Source organism: Diorhabda sublineata, chromosome 9 (assembly GCF_026230105.1).
Source record: "Diorhabda sublineata isolate icDioSubl1.1 chromosome 9, icDioSubl1.1, whole genome shotgun sequence".
NCBI classification, from domain to species: domain Eukaryota; kingdom Metazoa; phylum Arthropoda; class Insecta; order Coleoptera; family Chrysomelidae; genus Diorhabda; species Diorhabda sublineata.
In genome coordinates, this window is record NC_079482.1 from 683,986 (window position 1) to 703,139 (window position 19,154).

The 19,154-nt window shown below is 29.3% G+C and overlaps 1 protein-coding gene across 1 annotated transcript in view; it reads right to left on the minus strand.

Moving 5' to 3' along the window:
* Positions 1–4,802: 4,802 nt before the first annotated feature.
* LOC130448999 (protein hu-li tai shao) overlaps positions 4,803–19,154 on the minus strand; it is a 46,765-nt gene continuing 32,413 nt past the window's right edge. Inside the window, 7 exon segments of the mRNA XM_056786632.1 lie at positions 4,803–6,685; positions 11,612–11,651; positions 13,964–14,035; positions 14,311–14,433; positions 15,343–15,628; positions 15,817–15,930; positions 19,004–19,130. Of these exon segments, the coding sequence (XP_056642610.1) occupies positions 5,047–6,685; positions 11,612–11,651; positions 13,964–14,035; positions 14,311–14,433; positions 15,343–15,628; positions 15,817–15,930; positions 19,004–19,130 (2,401 nt within the window). The 3' untranslated portion in view covers positions 4,803–5,046.

The following is a 19,154-nucleotide window of genomic DNA, read 5'->3' on the forward strand; positions in this document are numbered from 1 at the left end:
ATTTAGTCACTGTTATTTTTTGCACTTTTTATAAAATTCTTATCGGTTATAGTACGGGAAAATTTGTGATTAAAAATTGGAAAACTAAAAATAAAGTTTTTATTGCTTACAAAGGTGGGTTTGAGGGATGATTAGGGGAGAAAAAATTAAAACAATGTTTTTTTTTCATTATAGTGGAGCAGTTATCGAAATTTTGGGCGATAAAAATCTTTTTTTTATTAGATACGGTTCTTGAGTGAAAATACAAACGAAAAACCTTCCGGAAGGATTTTTTGAAGAAGATTAATTCAATTATAGTGATTTTATTTAGTCACTGTTATTTTTTTGCACTTTTTATAAAATTCTTATCGGTTATAGTACGGGAAAATTTGTGATTAAAAATTGGAAAACTAAAAATAAAGTTTTTATTGCTTACAAAGGTGGGTTTGAGGGATGATTAGGGGAGAAAAAATTAAAACAATGTTTTTTTTTCATTATAGTGGAGCAGTTATCGAAATTTTGGGCGATAAAAATCTTTTTTTTATTAGATACGGTTCTTGAGTGAAAATACAAACGAAAAACCTTCCGGAAGGATTTTTTGAAGAAGATTAATTCAATTATAGTGATTTTATTTAGTCACTGTTATTTTTTTGCACTTTTTATAAAATTCTTATCGGTTATAGTACGGGAAAATTTGTGATTAAAAATTGGAAAACTAAAAATAAAGTTTTTATTGCTTACAAAGGTGGGTTTGAGGGATGATTAGGGGAGAAAAAATTAAAACAATGTTTTTTTTTCATTATAGTGGAGCAGTTATCGAAATTTTGGGCGATAAAAATCTTTTTTTTATTAGATACGGTTCTTGAGTGAAAATACAAACGAAAAACCTTCCGGAAGGATTTTTTGAAGAAGATTAATTCAATTATAGTGATTTTATTTAGTCACTGTTATTTTTTTGCACTTTTTATAAAATTCTTATCGGTTATAGTACGGGAAAATTTGTGATTAAAAATTGGAAAACTAAAAATAAAGTTTTTATTGCTTACAAAGGTGGGTTTGAGGGATGATTAGGGGAGAAAAAATTAAAACAATGTTTTTTTTTCATTATAGTGGAGCAGTTATCGAAATTTTGGGCGATAAAAATCTTTTTTTTATTAGATACGGTTCTTGAGTGAAAATACAAACGAAAAACCTTCCGGAAGGATTTTTTGAAGAAGATTAATTCAATTATAGTGATTTTATTTAGTCACTGTTATTTTTTGCACTTTTTATAAAATTCTTATCGGTTATAGTACGGGAAAATTTGTGATTAAAAATTGGAAAACTAAAAATAAAGTTTTTATTGTTTACAAAGGTGGGTTTGAGGGATGATTAGGGGAGAAAAAATTAAAACAATGTTTTTTTTCATTATAGTAGTGCCATTATTGAAATTTTAAGCGCTAAAAATCTTTTTATGCACTAGATACGGTTCTTGAGTGAAAATACAAACGAAAAACCTTCCGGAAGGATTTTTTGAAGAAGATTAATTCAATTATAGTGATTTTATTTAGTCACTGTTATTTTTTTGCACTTTTTATAAAATTCTTATCGGTTATAGTACGGGAAAATTTGTGATTAAAAATTGGAAAACTAAAAATAAAGTTTTTATTGCTTACAAAGGTGGGTTTGAGGGATGATTAGGGGAGAAAAAATTAAAACAATGTTTTTTTTCATTATAGTAGTGCCATTATTGAAATTTTAAGCGCTAAAAATCTTTTTATGCACTAGATACGGTTCTTGAGTGAAAATACAAACGAAAAACCTTCCGGAAGGATTTTTTGAAGAAGATTAATTCAATTATAGTGATTTTATTTAGTCACTGTTATTTTTTGCACTTTTTATAAAATTCTTATCGGTTATAGTACGGGAAAATTTGTGATTAAAAATTGGAAAACTAAAAATAAAGTTTTTATTGCTTACAAAGGTGGGTTTGAGGGATGATTAGGGGAGAAAAAATTAAAACAATGTTTTTTTTTCATTATAGTGGAGCAGTTATCGAAATTTTGGGCGATAAAAATCTTTTTTTTATTAGATACGGTTCTTGAGTGAAAATACAAACGAAAAACCTTCCGGAAGGATTTTTTGAAGAAGATTAATTCAATTATAGTGATTTTATTTAGTCACTGTTATTTTTTTGCACTTTTTATAAAATTCTTATCGGTTATAGTACGGGAAAATTTGTGATTAAAAATTGGAAAACTAAAAATAAAGTTTTTATTGCTTACAAAGGTGGGTTTGAGGGATGATTAGGGGAGAAAAAATTAAAACAATGTTTTTTTTTCATTATAGTGGAGCAGTTATCGAAATTTTGGGCGATAAAAATCTTTTTTTTATTAGATACGGTTCTTGAGTGAAAATACAAACGAAAAACCTTCCGGAAGGATTTTTTGAAGAAGATTAATTCAATTATAGTGATTTTATTTAGTCACTGTTATTTTTTGCACTTTTTATAAAATTCTTATCGGTTATAGTACGGGAAAATTTGTGATTAAAAATTGGAAAACTAAAAATAAAGTTTTTATTGCTTACAAAGGTGGGTTTGAGGGATGATTAGGGGAGAAAAAATTAAAACAATGTTTTTTTTCATTATAGTAGTGCCATTATTGAAATTTTAAGCGCTAAAAATCTTTTTATGCACTAGATACGGTTCTTGAGTGAAAATACAAACGAAAAACCTTCCGGAAGGATTTTTTGAAGAAGATTAATTCAATTATAGTGATTTTATTTAGTCACTGTTATTTTTTGCACTTTTTATAAAATTCTTATCGGTTATAGTACGGGAAAATTTGTGATTAAAAATTGGAAAACTAAAAATAAAGTTTTTATTGCTTACAAAGGTGGGTTTGAGGGATGATTAGGGGAGAAAAAATTAAAACAATGTTTTTTTTTCATTATAGTGGAGCAGTTATCGAAATTTTGGGCGATAAAAATCTTTTTTTTATTAGATACGGTTCTTGAGTGAAAATACAAACGAAAAACCTTCCGGAAGGATTTTTTGAAGAAGATTAATTCAATTATAGTGATTTTATTTAGTCACTGTTATTTTTTTGCACTTTTTATAAAATTCTTATCGGTTATAGTACGGGAAAATTTGTGATTAAAAATTGGAAAACTAAAAATAAAGTTTTTATTGCTTACAAAGGTGGGTTTGAGGGATGATTAGGGGAGAAAAAATTAAAACAATGTTTTTTTTTCATTATAGTGGAGCAGTTATCGAAATTTTGGGCGATAAAAATCTTTTTTTTATTAGATACGGTTCTTGAGTGAAAATACAAACGAAAAACCTTCCGGAAGGATTTTTTGAAGAAGATTAATTCAATTATAGTGATTTTATTTAGTCACTGTTATTTTTTTGCACTTTTTATAAAATTCTTATCGGTTATAGTACGGGAAAATTTGTGATTAAAAATTGGAAAACTAAAAATAAAGTTTTTATTGCTTACAAAGGTGGGTTTGAGGGATGATTAGGGGAGAAAAAATTAAAACAATGTTTTTTTTTCATTATAGTGGAGCAGTTATCGAAATTTTGGGCGATAAAAATCTTTTTTTTATTAGATACGGTTCTTGAGTGAAAATACAAACGAAAAACCTTCCGGAAGGATTTTTTGAAGAAGATTAATTCAATTATAGTGATTTTATTTAGTCACTGTTATTTTTTTGCACTTTTTATAAAATTCTTATCGGTTATAGTACGGGAAAATTTGTGATTAAAAATTGGAAAACTAAAAATAAAGTTTTTATTGCTTACAAAGGTGGGTTTGAGGGATGATTAGGGGAGAAAAAATTAAAACAATGTTTTTTTTTCATTATAGTGGAGCAGTTATCGAAATTTTGGGCGATAAAAATCTTTTTTTTATTAGATACGGTTCTTGAGTGAAAATACAAACGAAAAACCTTCCGGAAGGATTTTTTGAAGAAGATTAATTCAATTATAGTGATTTTATTTAGTCACTGTTATTTTTTGCACTTTTTATAAAATTCTTATCGGTTATAGTACGGGAAAATTTGTGATTAAAAATTGGAAAACTAAAAATAAAGTTTTTATTGTTTACAAAGGTGGGTTTGAGGGATGATTAGGGGAGAAAAAATTAAAACAATGTTTTTTTTCATTATAGTAGTGCCATTATTGAAATTTTAAGCGCTAAAAATCTTTTTATGCACTAGATACGGTTCTTGAGTGAAAATACAAACGAAAAACCTTCCGGAAGGATTTTTTGAAGAAGATTAATTCAATTATAGTGATTTTATTTAGTCACTGTTATTTTTTTGCACTTTTTATAAAATTCTTATCGGTTATAATACGAGAAAATTTGTGATTAAAAATTGGAAAACTAAAAATAAAGTTTTTATTGCTTACAAAGGTGGGTTTGAGGGATGATTAGGGGAGAAAAAATTAAAACAATGTTTTTTTTCATTATAGTGGAGCAGTTATCGAAATTTTGGGCGATAAAAATCTTTTTTTTATTAGATACGGTTCTTGAGTGAAAATTCAAACGAAGAACCTTCCGGAAAGATGTTTCGGAGTGGATGGATTTAATAATAGTGATTTTATTTAGTTATTTTACTTTTTTGTCACTTCTTAAACAATTTTTATTTGTGATAGTACGAGAAAATTTGTAATTATCAATTAGGAAATTGAAAACAAACGTTTTTATTACTTAGAACGGCGGAAAAGTTTGAAAAACCGTTAGTTTACTTACCTCTTTGCTACTTTGGGATAACGTGCTCATGTGTGCATCCGATTGATCTCCATTTACGGTATTTTCACCTACAAAGCAGAGCCAATAAAAAACAAGATCCGAAACACATCGTTAGACAAATCGTATCACAAAACAAAAAGTTAATTATCAATAAAATGTTACCTCGAACAATAATCTTCTTTAAAAATCTGTAGTCAACTTAATTTTCCCTATAAAAATGATTAAATATCAAAAAATAACCGTTTTTTTTTTCGTATCTTAAATTTATTAGAAAAGAAATAACTAAAACAATACAAAATTCTGAAAAATAAAACTGTACGGAATCGAATTAAAATCTGGCGTCTTCGTATCCCATCCAATCACCGCTTTCGTTTTCCTTATTTTCCGAACTACGCCTCATCGAAACGGTTTTCGCTTTAATATACGCGCTCCTATTAACAGTTAGACTCCGATGAAAATTAACTTTGTTACTCAAAACCGTTGTAACTTCTTCTTCTTCGATATTAACGTAACTATCGTCGAAATCCAAATCCCCTTCGGTCAAACGACTACCGAACAAATTCGATCTCGGTTCCTCGGGAATCGGCGATAGAATCCTTTCGAAATCCTCCGGTGGTTTCAAAGGAATATCGTCCACGTTCAATACAACTTCCGGGGAAGCGGTTTCCTTTTTATCGGACACCTTCGGCGATACCGTCATCCAGAATACCTCGGAGCCCGATTTAGTAGGAGATTTTTTTTTAAAAGTCGTAACTTCCACTACAACTTCGTCGTCGAATAATTTTTTCGGCGAAATTTCCGGCGTGGAATGCAAAATTTCGCCTAAAGGTTTCGAAAAAGTCGCAAATTCCCCACCGGTTTCCAATTTATCGAAAAAACGATCTAAAATATCGTTCAAAAATTCGGATACGGTGAAAATTTTATCGGATACGGTATTAGAAGTAGCGGAATCGTCGGAATTATTCAATTTTTCGTCGATTTCCAATTTTTTTAATATACCTGTCGATAAGTTGACGCGTAAAACGTTTTTATCGGTATCGTTCGGATCGTTTTTACTAAATTCCGTATAAGTGGTAAGCATTTTATCCAGTAGTTTATCCAATTTGGGATCGTGCAACAATTCGGGGAATAAAATAAGTTCTTTTACCTCGAAACATTGTTCGATCAAATATTCGACCACTAAATCCGTTATTTTATCGATGTTTTCGTTTATATTAACATCTTTAACCGTAGAAGTACTGATATCGTCGTCGAACGTTTTGTTTGTTATAGTACAATCCTCGATGCCTTCGTCTAAACTGATAATCATCGAATTATCCTCCGAGATCCTTTTCAATATATCTTTAGCTCCGTTCAGAACGTCTTCGGCCAATTCCAAATGATTATGCGTCATTTGTTGTAATTTATCCATGAAATCATCGATTTCCGTACCGGATACTAATTTAACTACTTCCGGCGTTATTTCCATCAAACTTTCGTTATCGTCTTGATCGTTTTCGTTAAATTCGACGATATTTTCCGATGATTCGCTATCGGTTTTATCGTTCAACATCTGTTTTTGCATGTTGTCCAATATTTTCCTTTCGAACGACGTCGTTTCATCGCGTTCGGTAACGAACCGATTCGAATACGAATTGACTTCGCTTAAATAGGAAGTTTGCGATCCTCGATCGTTGTAAATTGGAACACAACGTAGATTTAGAGCGGAAGCGAACGGTATTATGAATCCTCGTAAAGTATCCAACGACATATTCAAAGAAATCGAATTGGAATTTCCCAAATCGATCGTAACCGATGATTCTTGATTGTCGTTTCGATTATTATTATTGTCGGATGTTAACGATACGATTAAAGGACGTCGTCGTATCGCTACGAGTTTTTCTTTAACGATGTGATAATGAACCGGATTCGGATCCATATAAGAACCTTTCGGGAACCCCCCGTGACTGTTCGATCGATAAAATTGCCCATTTCCGTATTCGTAACCTGAAAATAACGTTTCCGGTTCAGGATTTTACGCAAATTTTTTTCTAATTATTTAAAACGATCTGTAAAACCTTTTTTAGCGAGTAAAAAAAATTAAAAACGGAAAATTCTTGTTGAAAATAAATTATAAATAACCGAAAGCGTTAGTCTACCTAATACCTGTTACCAAAGTTATATAAAGACGATTATTCCACCTCCACCGATTCAAATACCAAAGTTTTTGTCGTTCGATGACAGAAAAACAATTTTTTAATTCAATATACCACGTTTCCGGTATAAAATCGATAAAAAACAAGTTTTATACTAAATTATGTACTACATCACTCGATAAATCGCGTGACTTGCACACAGATGGCGCTGTCATTGTCAAATCCATATGACGTTTACGAAGTACCAACTACGCGTCAAATTTTATGACATTTCGATTAGTCACAAAAAAGTGACAGGTATTAAATTGAGGTTATTTTGAAAACAAACAATTTCGTGGTTAAAAAAATCGATTTTCATTTCAAATTTTACCGCCATCTATTATCGAACGACAGAACTTATTTTCCATAGAAGAAACAAAATTTTCTATCGGACAAAAACTAGTAGAGGTTAGATTTTAATCGAGGTTTCCATAGCGGGATTTTATTGCCTCGATCCCACGAAAACATCACCTTCATTACCCAGTTATAAATTTACCGCCTAGTACTAGAAAGCGTGACCGAATAATGACCAAACTTAGAAAATGCGTCAAAAAAGAAGAAGAGAAGCTGTAGAAGTAAGTGGGATCAAAACACCAAACCAGAAATGATTTAAAACATCAGACGGAACTGAAAGAGGATTGTATGGGACCAGTACCAAACACTTCGAAAGCCTGAGTAGCACCACACACCAAACAAATTCGTGCAATTGAAAATTGCGTCCAGTTCAATCTAGAGAAGAACTAGCACAAGCAGGAGATCATCATCCTGCCCGATACCCAGGCAACCATTAGAACTTTAGGCCCCAATATCATAAAATCCAAGTTAGCCCGCAATGGATTCCGGAATACACCGGAATGAAGAGGGCAGGCAAGCCCTTCGTGGGACTTGGAACAGAACAAGCATTGGAAAAGAAGGTAGATAGTAGGAAAAGCAATAATTGGGATAATTTACAAATACCGATACGGGAAACTATAACCAGAGAAGATCTCATATATCTACGGATACTAACAGGAGTCCTATCGGGGCACAGTCGCCCTAATGGACACAACACATTCTTTCGAAGTGTGACACGGAAGTTTCTGGAAGCTATAACCAACCCATATTCGAAAATTACTGGTTAAAGTTGTAAATCCTGAGTTCCTAAACTCTAAGTCCAATACGTATATACTCAAAAAGATACCTAACCTCTAATTCCAATACTTATAACCTCAAAAAGATACCTAACCTCCAATGCCAATACGTATAACCTCAAAAAGGTACCTAACCTCTAATTCCAATACGTATAACCTCAAAAAGATACCTAACCTCTAATTACAATATGCATAACCTCAAAAAGATACCTAACCTCTAATGCCAATACGTATAACCTCAAAAAGATACCTAACCTCTAATTCCAATACGTATAACCTCAAAAAGATACCTAACCTCTAATTCCAATACTTATAACCTCAAAAAGATACCTAACCTCCAATGCCAATACGTATAACCTCAAAAAGATGACTAACCTCCAATGCCAATACGTATAACCTCAAAAAGATGACTAACCTCCAATGCCAATACGTTTAACCTCAAAAAGATACCTAACCTCTAATTCCAATACTTATAACCTCAAAAAGATACCTAACCTCCAATGCCAATACGTATAACCTCAAAAAGATACCTAACCTCTAATTCCAATACGTATAACCTCAAAAAGATACCTAACCTCTAATTACAATATGCATAACCTCAAAAAGATACCTAACCTCTAATGTCAATACGTATAACCTCAAAAAGATACCTAACCTCTAATGCCAATAGGTATAACCTCAAAAAGATACCTAACCTCTAATTCCAATACTTATAACCTCAAAAAGATACCTAACCTCTAATTACAATATGCATAACCTCAAAAAGATACCTAAATTCTAATGCCAATATGTATAACCTCAAAAAGATGACTAACCTCCAATGCCAATACGTATAACCTCAAAAAGATACCTAACCTCTAATTCCAATACTTATAACCTCAAAAAGATACCTAACCTCCAATGCCAATACGTATAACCTCAAAAAGATACCTAACCTCTAATTCCAATACGTATAACCTCAAAAAGATACCTAACCTCTAATTACAATATGCATAACCTCAAAAAGATACCTAACCTCTAATGCCAATACGTATAACCTCAAAAAGATACCTAACCTCTAATGCCAATAGGTATAACCTCAAAAAGATACCTAACCTCTAATTCCAATACTTATAACCTCAAAAAGATACCTAACCTCTAATTACAATATGCATAACCTCAAAAAGATGACTAACCTCTAATGCCAATACGTATAACCTCAAAAAGATGACTAACCTCTAATTCCAATACTTATAACCTCAAAAAGATACCTAACCTCTAATTACAATATGCATAACCTCAAAAAGATACCTAACCTCTAATGCCAATACGTATAACCTCAAAAAGATACCTAACCTCTAATTACAATATGCATAACCTTAAAAAGATACCTAACCTCTAATGCCAATACGTATAACCTCAAAAAGATACCTAACCTCTAATTACAATATGCATAACCTCAAAAAGATACCTAACCTCTAATTACAATATGCATAACCTCAAAAAGATACCTAAACTCTAATGCCAATATGTATAACCTCAAAAAGATGACTAACCTCTAATGCCAATACGTATAACCTCAAAAAGATGACTAACCTCTAATTCCAATACTTATAACCTCAAAAAGATACCTAACCTCTAATTACAATATGCATAACCTCAAAAAGATACCTAACCTCTAATGCCAATACGTATAACCTCAAAAAGATACCTAACCTCTAATTACAATATGCATAACCTTAAAAAGATACCTAACCTCTAATGCCAATACGTATAACCTCAAAAAGATACCTAACCTCTAATTAAAATATGCATAACCTTAAAAAGATACCTAACCTCTAATGTCAATACGTATAACCTCAAAAAGATACCTAACCTCTAATGCCAATACGTATAACCTCAAAAAGATACCTAACCTCTAATTCCAATAGTTATAACCTCAAAAAGATACCTAACCTCTAATTACAATATGCATAACCTCAAAAAGATACCTAACCTCTAATTACAATATGCATAACCTCAAAAAGATACCTAACCTCTAATGCCAATACGTATAACCTCAAAAAGATACCTAACCTCTAATTACAATATGCATAACCTTAAAAAGATACCTAACCTCTAATGCCAATACGTATAACCTCAAAAAGATACCTAACCTCTAATTACAATATGCATAACCTCAAAAAGATACCTAACCTCTAATTACAATATGCATAACCTTAAAAAGATACCTAACCTCTAATGCCAATACGTATAACCTCAAAAAGATACCTAACCTCTAATTACAATATGCATAACCTTAAAAAGATACCTAACCTCTAATGCCAATACGTATAACCTCAAAAAGATACCTAACCTCTAATTACAATATGCATAACCTCAAAAAGATACCTAACCTCTAATTACAATATGCATAACCTCAAAAAGATACCTAAACTCTAATGCCAATATGTATAACCTCAAAAAGATGACTAACCTCTAATGCCAATACGTATAACCTCAAAAAGATGACTAACCTCTAATTCCAATACTTATAACCTCAAAAAGATACCTAACCTCTAATTACAATATGCATAACCTCAAAAAGATACCTAACCTCTAATGCCAATACGTATAACCTCAAAAAGATACCTAACCTCTAATTACAATATGCATAACCTTAAAAAGATACCTAACCTCTAATGCCAATACGTATAACCTCAAAAAGATACCTAACCTCTAATTAAAATATGCATAACCTTAAAAAGATACCTAACCTCTAATGTCAATACGTATAACCTCAAAAAGATACCTAACCTCTAATGCCAATACGTATAACCTCAAAAAGATACCTAACCTCTAATTCCAATAGTTATAACCTCAAAAAGATACCTAACCTCTAATTACAATATGCATAACCTCAAAAAGATACCTAACCTCTAATGTCAATACGTATAACCTCAAAAAGATACCTAACCTCTAATTCCAATACTTATAACCTCAAAAAGTTGACTAACCTCTAATTGAGGTTAGGGACAGTGAGTTGTTTCTTCTTCGGAACACGGATTTTAATCATAAACAAATTACAACCGAAACAAACAATGTTATAATTAATGATTATTTCTACTAAAATTCAACATTTATTTATGTGGAAGGCATTGAACGAGCGACACCTATCGGTAAATCACCGTTAAATATTTTCTATCTAGTGCAGTCTCTAAACGCTCAAACTTAAATCGTTATAAAGTAATCGAGAAGATTAAACAAAAATCAAACCATATTTTTAAATTTAATTATTCATTTTATTTATTTTTTCCAATTAATTAAAGTTAATTTTTTAATTGTTACGAACAAGTCCTGTAGTGAAATTCTAAAATTTGGAGTAGAATAAATAGTCGCAGTGAACAGAAGGAAATAGAAAAGTAATCGAAGAATTTAAATAAATTAGTTAAGTGTAATGTAAAGTGTTTAAGTAATAGAGTAAAACATTATAAAATATTGAAATATCCCTTCGTATGAATTTTTTTTATTCAATGTTAGATGATTCATTAATTATAACATGGTTTTCCCTTTTTATTAGTAATATATCAAACACGCGCTTGTTAGATGCCACAAAGCGATAACTAATGCAAAGTGAGGATCTAAATTTCACTTCTTTGCTTTACTCACCCCTGTAATTGTTTGCGGATACGCGTTCGGCTTTAAGGAAATTTTCTACCGGTGAAGTTTCAACTACATGCAGAAAAATAAACTAGAAAATGTCGGTGCAAAACGAAAACAAACGATACATAATTAGGATACTTGCACGGTTTGAGAAAAAATAGTTTTTTAATCTTCGATCAATATTTATAGAGAAGAAAAAATTATTGGAAATTCAAAAATTTTGTAGGTAGTTTAAACATTTCAGTAAGGCAGCCGTAATGACGTAATAGGTATAAAATAAAGTAAATTAATATCGAAAAGTCTCATTTTATTTGAATATTTTGGCACAAATTCTTTTTTTGATGTCAAAAAACCGAAAAAATCTCATATGAAACCTGTCAAATATTTTGTAAAGTGTCAACTGTCAAATTAATGTCGAAAAGTCTCATTTTATTTGAATATTTTGGCACAAATTCTTTTTTTGATGTCAAAAAAACCGAAAAAATCTCGTATGAAACCTGTCAAATATTTTGTAAAGTGTCAACTGTCAAATTAATGTCGAAAAGTCTCATTTTATTTGAATATTTTGGCACAAATTCTTTTTTTGATGTCAAAAAACCGAAAAAATCTCGTATGAAACCTGTCAAATATTTTGTAAAGTGTCAACTGTCAAATTAATGTCGAAAAGTCTCATTTTATTTGAATATTTTGGCACAAATTCTTTTTTTGATGTCAAAAAACCGAAAAAATCTCATATGAAACCTGTCAAATATTTTGTAAAGTGTCAACTGTCAAATTAATGTCGAAAAGTCTCATTTTATTTGAATATTTTGGCACAAATTCTTTTTTTGATGTCAAAAAACCGAAAAAATCTCGTATGAAACCTGTCAAATATTTTGTAAAGTGTCAACTGTCAAATTAATGTCGAAAAGTCACATTTTATTTGAATATTTTGGCACAAATTCTTTTTTTGATGTCAAAAAAACCGAAAAAATCTCATATGAAACCTGTCAAATATTTTGTAAAGTGTCAACTGTCAAATTAATGTCGAAAAGTCTCATTTTATTTGAATATTTTGGCACAAATTCTTTTTTTGATGTCAAAAAACCGAAAAAATCTCGTATGAAACCTGTCAAATATTTTTCAATAATAAATAAAAACTGTGTTATAACAGCACACGCTGCGTTACCGGCGACGATAACCTCGTAATCATCAAGCAGACGCCTAATCAATGTTTTTATTAAACCTATGACGTCACAACTGAAAACCAATAAGAATCGTTTCATTGTGTAGTTAAAAATTTGAAATTTTTTCGATTTTCAATGAATTATTTTACTTTCTGACATTATTTCATATCGAGAACTTGTAAAATAAACAAAAAATGAATATAATTGAAAAAAAATGCAAGTACCCTATTCTTATTACGTGCAACAGAAATTTCAATTCTACTTTTTCAAGTCTAGTGAAATTTCCAAAAAAAATACTCTTCTAGTATTAATAAATCGAAATTGTTATTAATTTGTTCAACTTTTTATTAATACTTGAAAATCTACCATGCCAATACTTTAAATTAAATTCTAATAAAGAATTCCAATCGTATAACGAAAGCTTTTCGTTAAAAAAAATTAGTGTCAAGTGTCAACTGTCAAATTAATGACGGAAAATTTTGACAGGAATTCGTTTTTTGGTGTCAAAATACAGAAAAAATCTCGAATGAAACCTGTCAAATATTTTTCATATTGTCAATTGTCAAAATTATGCCTAACAATTATCAAAATTTGGAAAACCTTCGTAATAAATTTGATTTCTTCTTTTTAAATTGCCCACTGTCAAAGTTATGTCAAAAAATTTCATTTAAATTGAAATATTTTTAGAAAAAAAGTTTTGTCGTTATTCCAACTGTTGATATTTATGAATATTTTGATTTATTTCAAAATATTAATGATAAATTGAAAATAATTTTGTTCAAAAAGGGTCAAATCTTATTTTAAAACATCAACTGTCAAATTTATGTCAAAAAATCTTGTTGTACCGAAGTAGTTTGTTCCGACTGTTGATATTTGCGAATATTTTCAAAATTTCGAAACTATTAGAAATATATCGATACATAATTTACATGATAAGTGTCAAATGTTTTCAATTGTCAACTGTCAAAGTTACGTCAAAAAATCTCATTTCATTTGAAGTATTTTTAGAAAAAAAAGTTTTGTTGCTGTTCCAGATATTGATATTTATGAAAATTTTGCATAAAATCTGTCAAATTTTAATAAAAAATAATCAAAATGAAAAGCTTTCTTATAAACGACACACATATATAACCACTTAACAAAACCACACTCACCATCGCTTAGTACAACTTCAGGTTGACTAGGTTTGGGTACGGTTTTAGTTTCTATTCGCAAAATTTGAGGCTCTGAAAAAATAAAATTGTTAAAACCATCAATTTCCCAAAGACATTCAAACATTTTTCCAAATAAGTCCAGTTGCTATCATTTCAACCGTTCCATTCAACATAAAAAACTATTTCACTAAATCCAAGGAAAGTTTTCACAAAAAATCACCGTACAAAATTAAATTTTCATGTTAAATAAAAAAAAAAATCGAATTACCGATTCTTATTATCAATAGTTGTGATTAGAAAAATAATTTCCCGCACAGGTGTCTGCAATTATCACATTGAATACTCACCGTCTCGACTTTCTTCTTCCGTTTCACTAGTCACCGATGTAGGAGATCTAATTTGGATATCCTCCACCCTTTTATTCAAAGCGGCAGAGGAAAGGCCTTCGGACTCACTATAATCGGTATCATCTAAAAAGTACCACAAGACACACATTTAAATAGTTCCTTATACAATTACGCAAGTTATGAACACACTATTTAAACTACCACTACCACAAATTTAACGATCACACTGTTTTCCTCGCGTTTCGATTACCAGGTTATCATCTTCAGAGCCTCTGAAGATGATAACTTGGTTATCGAGACATAGTGTTGGTGTGTTACACTCCGTTTCCTCTGTAGAACCAACTGGTTATATTTTGATCATGATGAATCAAAATGATTATTGTTAATAGTGGTGTTAAGTCGACTAAGTACCACGAGGAAAGGGGTTGTGAGGGTTAGTGTTGTCTTTTCTGTCTGAGTCGTCTAAGAAAAAGGTTTTTATTGATATAGTTATATCTGTGCATTATGACGTTGATCAAAGAAGCTCTTTTGAGCCATTTCGGCATTTACGTAGTGGGATTGTGGCAAAATTCTAAAGTGTACTAACTCTAATATATTTTTGAGTCTGGGACTGAAATTACGGTCAAGTACAATATAAGAAATACGTATAAATGTATAACAATAATAAAAATTTAAATTTCGTTTTTCTTTTAAGAAAAAAAAACATCAAATTCAAAAATCGATATTCAAATTGACCCTCGACAGAAATATTGTGGCTTTTCATTATGGTTGTTATAGTATTCGAATGACATTGAATTTTTATATTTCTTTTAGATTTCGAAAAAACAAATTCTATAAAAAAAAAATCCAACGCCATGGATTGTACTTAACCATAATTTCAGTCCGAGACGATGAAGCTCGGAAATATATTAGAGTTAGTACACTTTGGTGTTTAATTTAGCCACAATCCCACTACGACAACTCTTATTGTGTTTTCCAACTTAATTATGTAAGTTGTCAATATCAAATTTTTTTTATCGGAATGAAACTTACATTCTCCTTTAGCTTTTTTCTCTACCACCTTCCTGTATTCGTTGAGTTCTTCGTCGGTGACGCTATCGAAAGGATTTTTGGCATAAGGTGATTTGTATACCGTGGCGTTATGTTGATGACCCCTTTGAATGATACCTTTGGAAGCGGCTCCCATAAGTACTACGTGATCGCCGGTTTGGGTCACCGTAGCGTCTTGCATTTTTTTCGCTTCTTCCCATGTCACTCCTTCCAATATGTGCGATTGGGGACCGGCGGATATTTTGTCAGCTCGTCTATAGTCTTTTATCTTTTAAAAAATAAATTTTAATTCGTGTATATACATATCTATATATTACAAGCGTTTTCGTAGTGGGATTGTGGCAAAATTAAACATGAAAGTGTACTAACTTTAATATATTAGAGATAGTACACTTTGGTGTTTAATTTAACCACAATTCCATTACGAAAACTCCCATTATTATATATTTTACATACCTGTTGTTGTTTTTGTTTGAATTCCTTTGGATTAGTGCCTTTTGGAACGAATTGAAGGGCAGAGTCGATTTTAACTGGCGTGCTCGAATGGCTTGGGGATACTTCAGCTACCCACTGAAAAGACAAAACCAGCACATTAATTATAATAATAATAATTAATTATAAAACACTAAATAGTATTTAGATTAGATAATAATTTATATAAAATATGATGTTGCGTGCCAAAATGTTGTTCATATGTTAGTACGTAAAGCGATAAATGTGCTGGTTTTGTCTAATTCGCAAATATGGAACATGCTTTTTAAAACGAATTAACAACGTGATGGAAAACGAATAATTTCAACGTGAAATTAGGAAAAATGTTTTTGAATGATGGTGTTGTTATGGGAAACGGAATAAAGCATTGTCCATATCACCACCGGCTACGAATTCGACAGTAGTACAAACAATATCTTGACACACACACTCACCGAAATTATTATTTATTTAAAAAAATTAATCAAAGTTGTTTTAAGACATTTAATTATAGATAATTAACGATACTTGTAATTAATGGAATGATATTTGATATTTGTTGTTATGTGGATAGTTTTGAAGTTAGAAATTAGTTTGTTTCGTTTAAAATACTTGAATATGAATTTTTTTTGTTTTTTTTTTTATTTTTTAGAATGATTATGTGCTACTGGGAAATTTAGTTTCACTTTTAATGTTTATACTATTTCATTTTATTAATATTATATGTTTTAAGTTGATTTCATCGGATTTAAATTGTTTTATTAGAATTTTTATCGATTTTGCTTGTGAAAAATTATTATTTTAACAACTATTAATTTTTATTTTATGATTTTTAGTTAAGATTTTTAATCAATTTGAATTGTTTATTTATGTATTATAAAGGATGTTTCTCGATTTTGTTTGTTTCAGTTACAAATTCGTATTTTTAGTTAATTTCTTTTGAATTTCAATTATTTTTAGTTATTTTTTATCTATTTTTGATGCAATTTAATCATTTATTCAAGTATTATACATGGTGTTACTCGATTTTGCTTTTTTTAGTTAAAAATTCGTATTTTTGGCTAATTTTTTTATTAATTTCAATCATTTTCGTTTGTTCTCAACATTTTCCATAAAATCTAATCGTTTATTAAAGCATTTTAGATATTTTCTATCAAATTTTGTATGTTTTAATTAAAATTCAAACTTTCTTCATTAATTTCAACTAATTTTATTAAATCTCCATTAGTTCTCAGTTATTTTCCAACGAAGTTCAATTGTTTCCATGATTTTCACCATTTTTTATTGTTTTACTTTAAAATTAGTATTTTTTATGATTTTAAATCTTTTTAATTAATTTTCATCGTTCCAATATACTTTTTACATAATTTTTATAAATATCAAATCGTTTTCCAGTTATTTCCAGTCAATTTTTAGTTATGATAATAAATTTTAACTGTTTTTAGTTAAATATTAACTATTTTTAGTTATTTATAATTATTTTCAGTTGTATCAAATTTGTTTATACATGAATTTCATAAATTCTTATCGAATATCAAGATTTGTGATTAATTTTTAGCAATTTTACTAGATTTTAAAGGATTTTATTGGATTTTTAGTTAAATATTAACTATTTTTAGTTATTTTTAATTATTTTCAGTTGTATCAAATTTGTTTATACATGAATTTCATAAATTCTTATCGAATATCTAGATTTGTGATTAATTTTTAGCAATTTTACTTGATTTTAAAGGATTTTTAGTTAAATATTAACTATTTTTAGTTATTTTTAATACTTTTAAATGTATCAGTTTAGTCTTTACATGATTTCTATAAACTTTTATCAAATATTAATATATTTTGTCAATTTTAGTTGCTTTGGAATGATTTTTAGCTATTTTACTCAATTTCTGTTGCTTTTATTCGATTTTTAGTTAGATACTTAACTGTTTTTTTAGTTATGTTCAATCATTTAAGTTGTATCCACATGATTTCTATAAATTTGAATTGAATATTATTGTATGCAATCAATTTTTGTTACTATCAGTTAATTTTTTAGTTATATTTATCAATATTAGCCATTTTTAGTTAATTTTTCAGTTAAATTCGATTTTTATTCATGCTCTCTTTTGTTTTTGCATTAATTTTACACAATCCTAGTATATTTAATTAAAACTCCCCGTGTCAAGTTAATTTAAATCGCTTTGATCGTTCTATTTATGCTTTTCATAAATTTTGTTTCGTTTCATTAATTAATACCTTCGAAATAACAAATATTTTCATTGTACCGTTCAAAAAAATGATAAAATTCGTAGCTGCAACATTTTTCATTTTTTTTTAAATTGAACGAATTCCAAATTACCCATAAAATGTTCGTTAATTAATTTTTTAGGAAATATTAATACAATTTTATATACAACAAATAGCTTTATTAATAAAGCGACCTAAAGCTGCACAAATATTCATGTTATAGATATTTCTATTCACGATACATAATTATAGATGTTAATTGAATCACCGAAATTACACCAACACCAAAATTAGTTATTAGAATCGGAATATTATATAAAAATGTAACAGAGTTTCATTAAAAAAAAAATAATTAAATACTACAAATTTTGTTAATATTGTTACAATTATGACCAAACGACGCTAACACGGAACTCTCTAATGCACGTTGCTTTATAGAGATAATTCACTTTAAGTCATTTGCACCATAACTTTTGATTTAAGGAATTTTATCGTAGATCGAAGTCGAAGTAATTTCAGCGATTTAAATATATTAACATGGCACTGAATATAATAATAATTATTAAATATATAATTGTAGAAATTAATTGCATTTAAATAGATTGCACAAAATTTAAAAAAAAGTGAGTGAAATTATTAAATTATTAAAAATGTAAATATTTTTTTGTAAATATCAATAAAAAATATTTAAAAAAGTGTATTTTTTTTAATTATGTTTTTTATAACTCACTACTGATAATAATTTTAATCTTTTCATATAGTACTAATCTACTCGATGTTCTCAAAACGATTTGAGAAGAACCCAACAAAGTGTTTTATTTAGAGCATCGTAAACATAAAAAGCGGAGCTATATAAAAGGGAATGTTATCAAATTATTAATAATCCTTTATATTTTTGTTAATAATTTGGTAATTATTTATTTTCGAATTTAATGAATTCTACCTTTGTGATTTTCTTGGGATCCGGCGTGCCGGTTTCCAAAATTTCAACCTTCTGATACGTGTTGGGCGAATTCAACCATCTACTGCGATCGTGTCCTTTTCTACCGCCTTCCAGTTTTCTCCAAAGTCTAATTCAAACAAAAATCAAAACT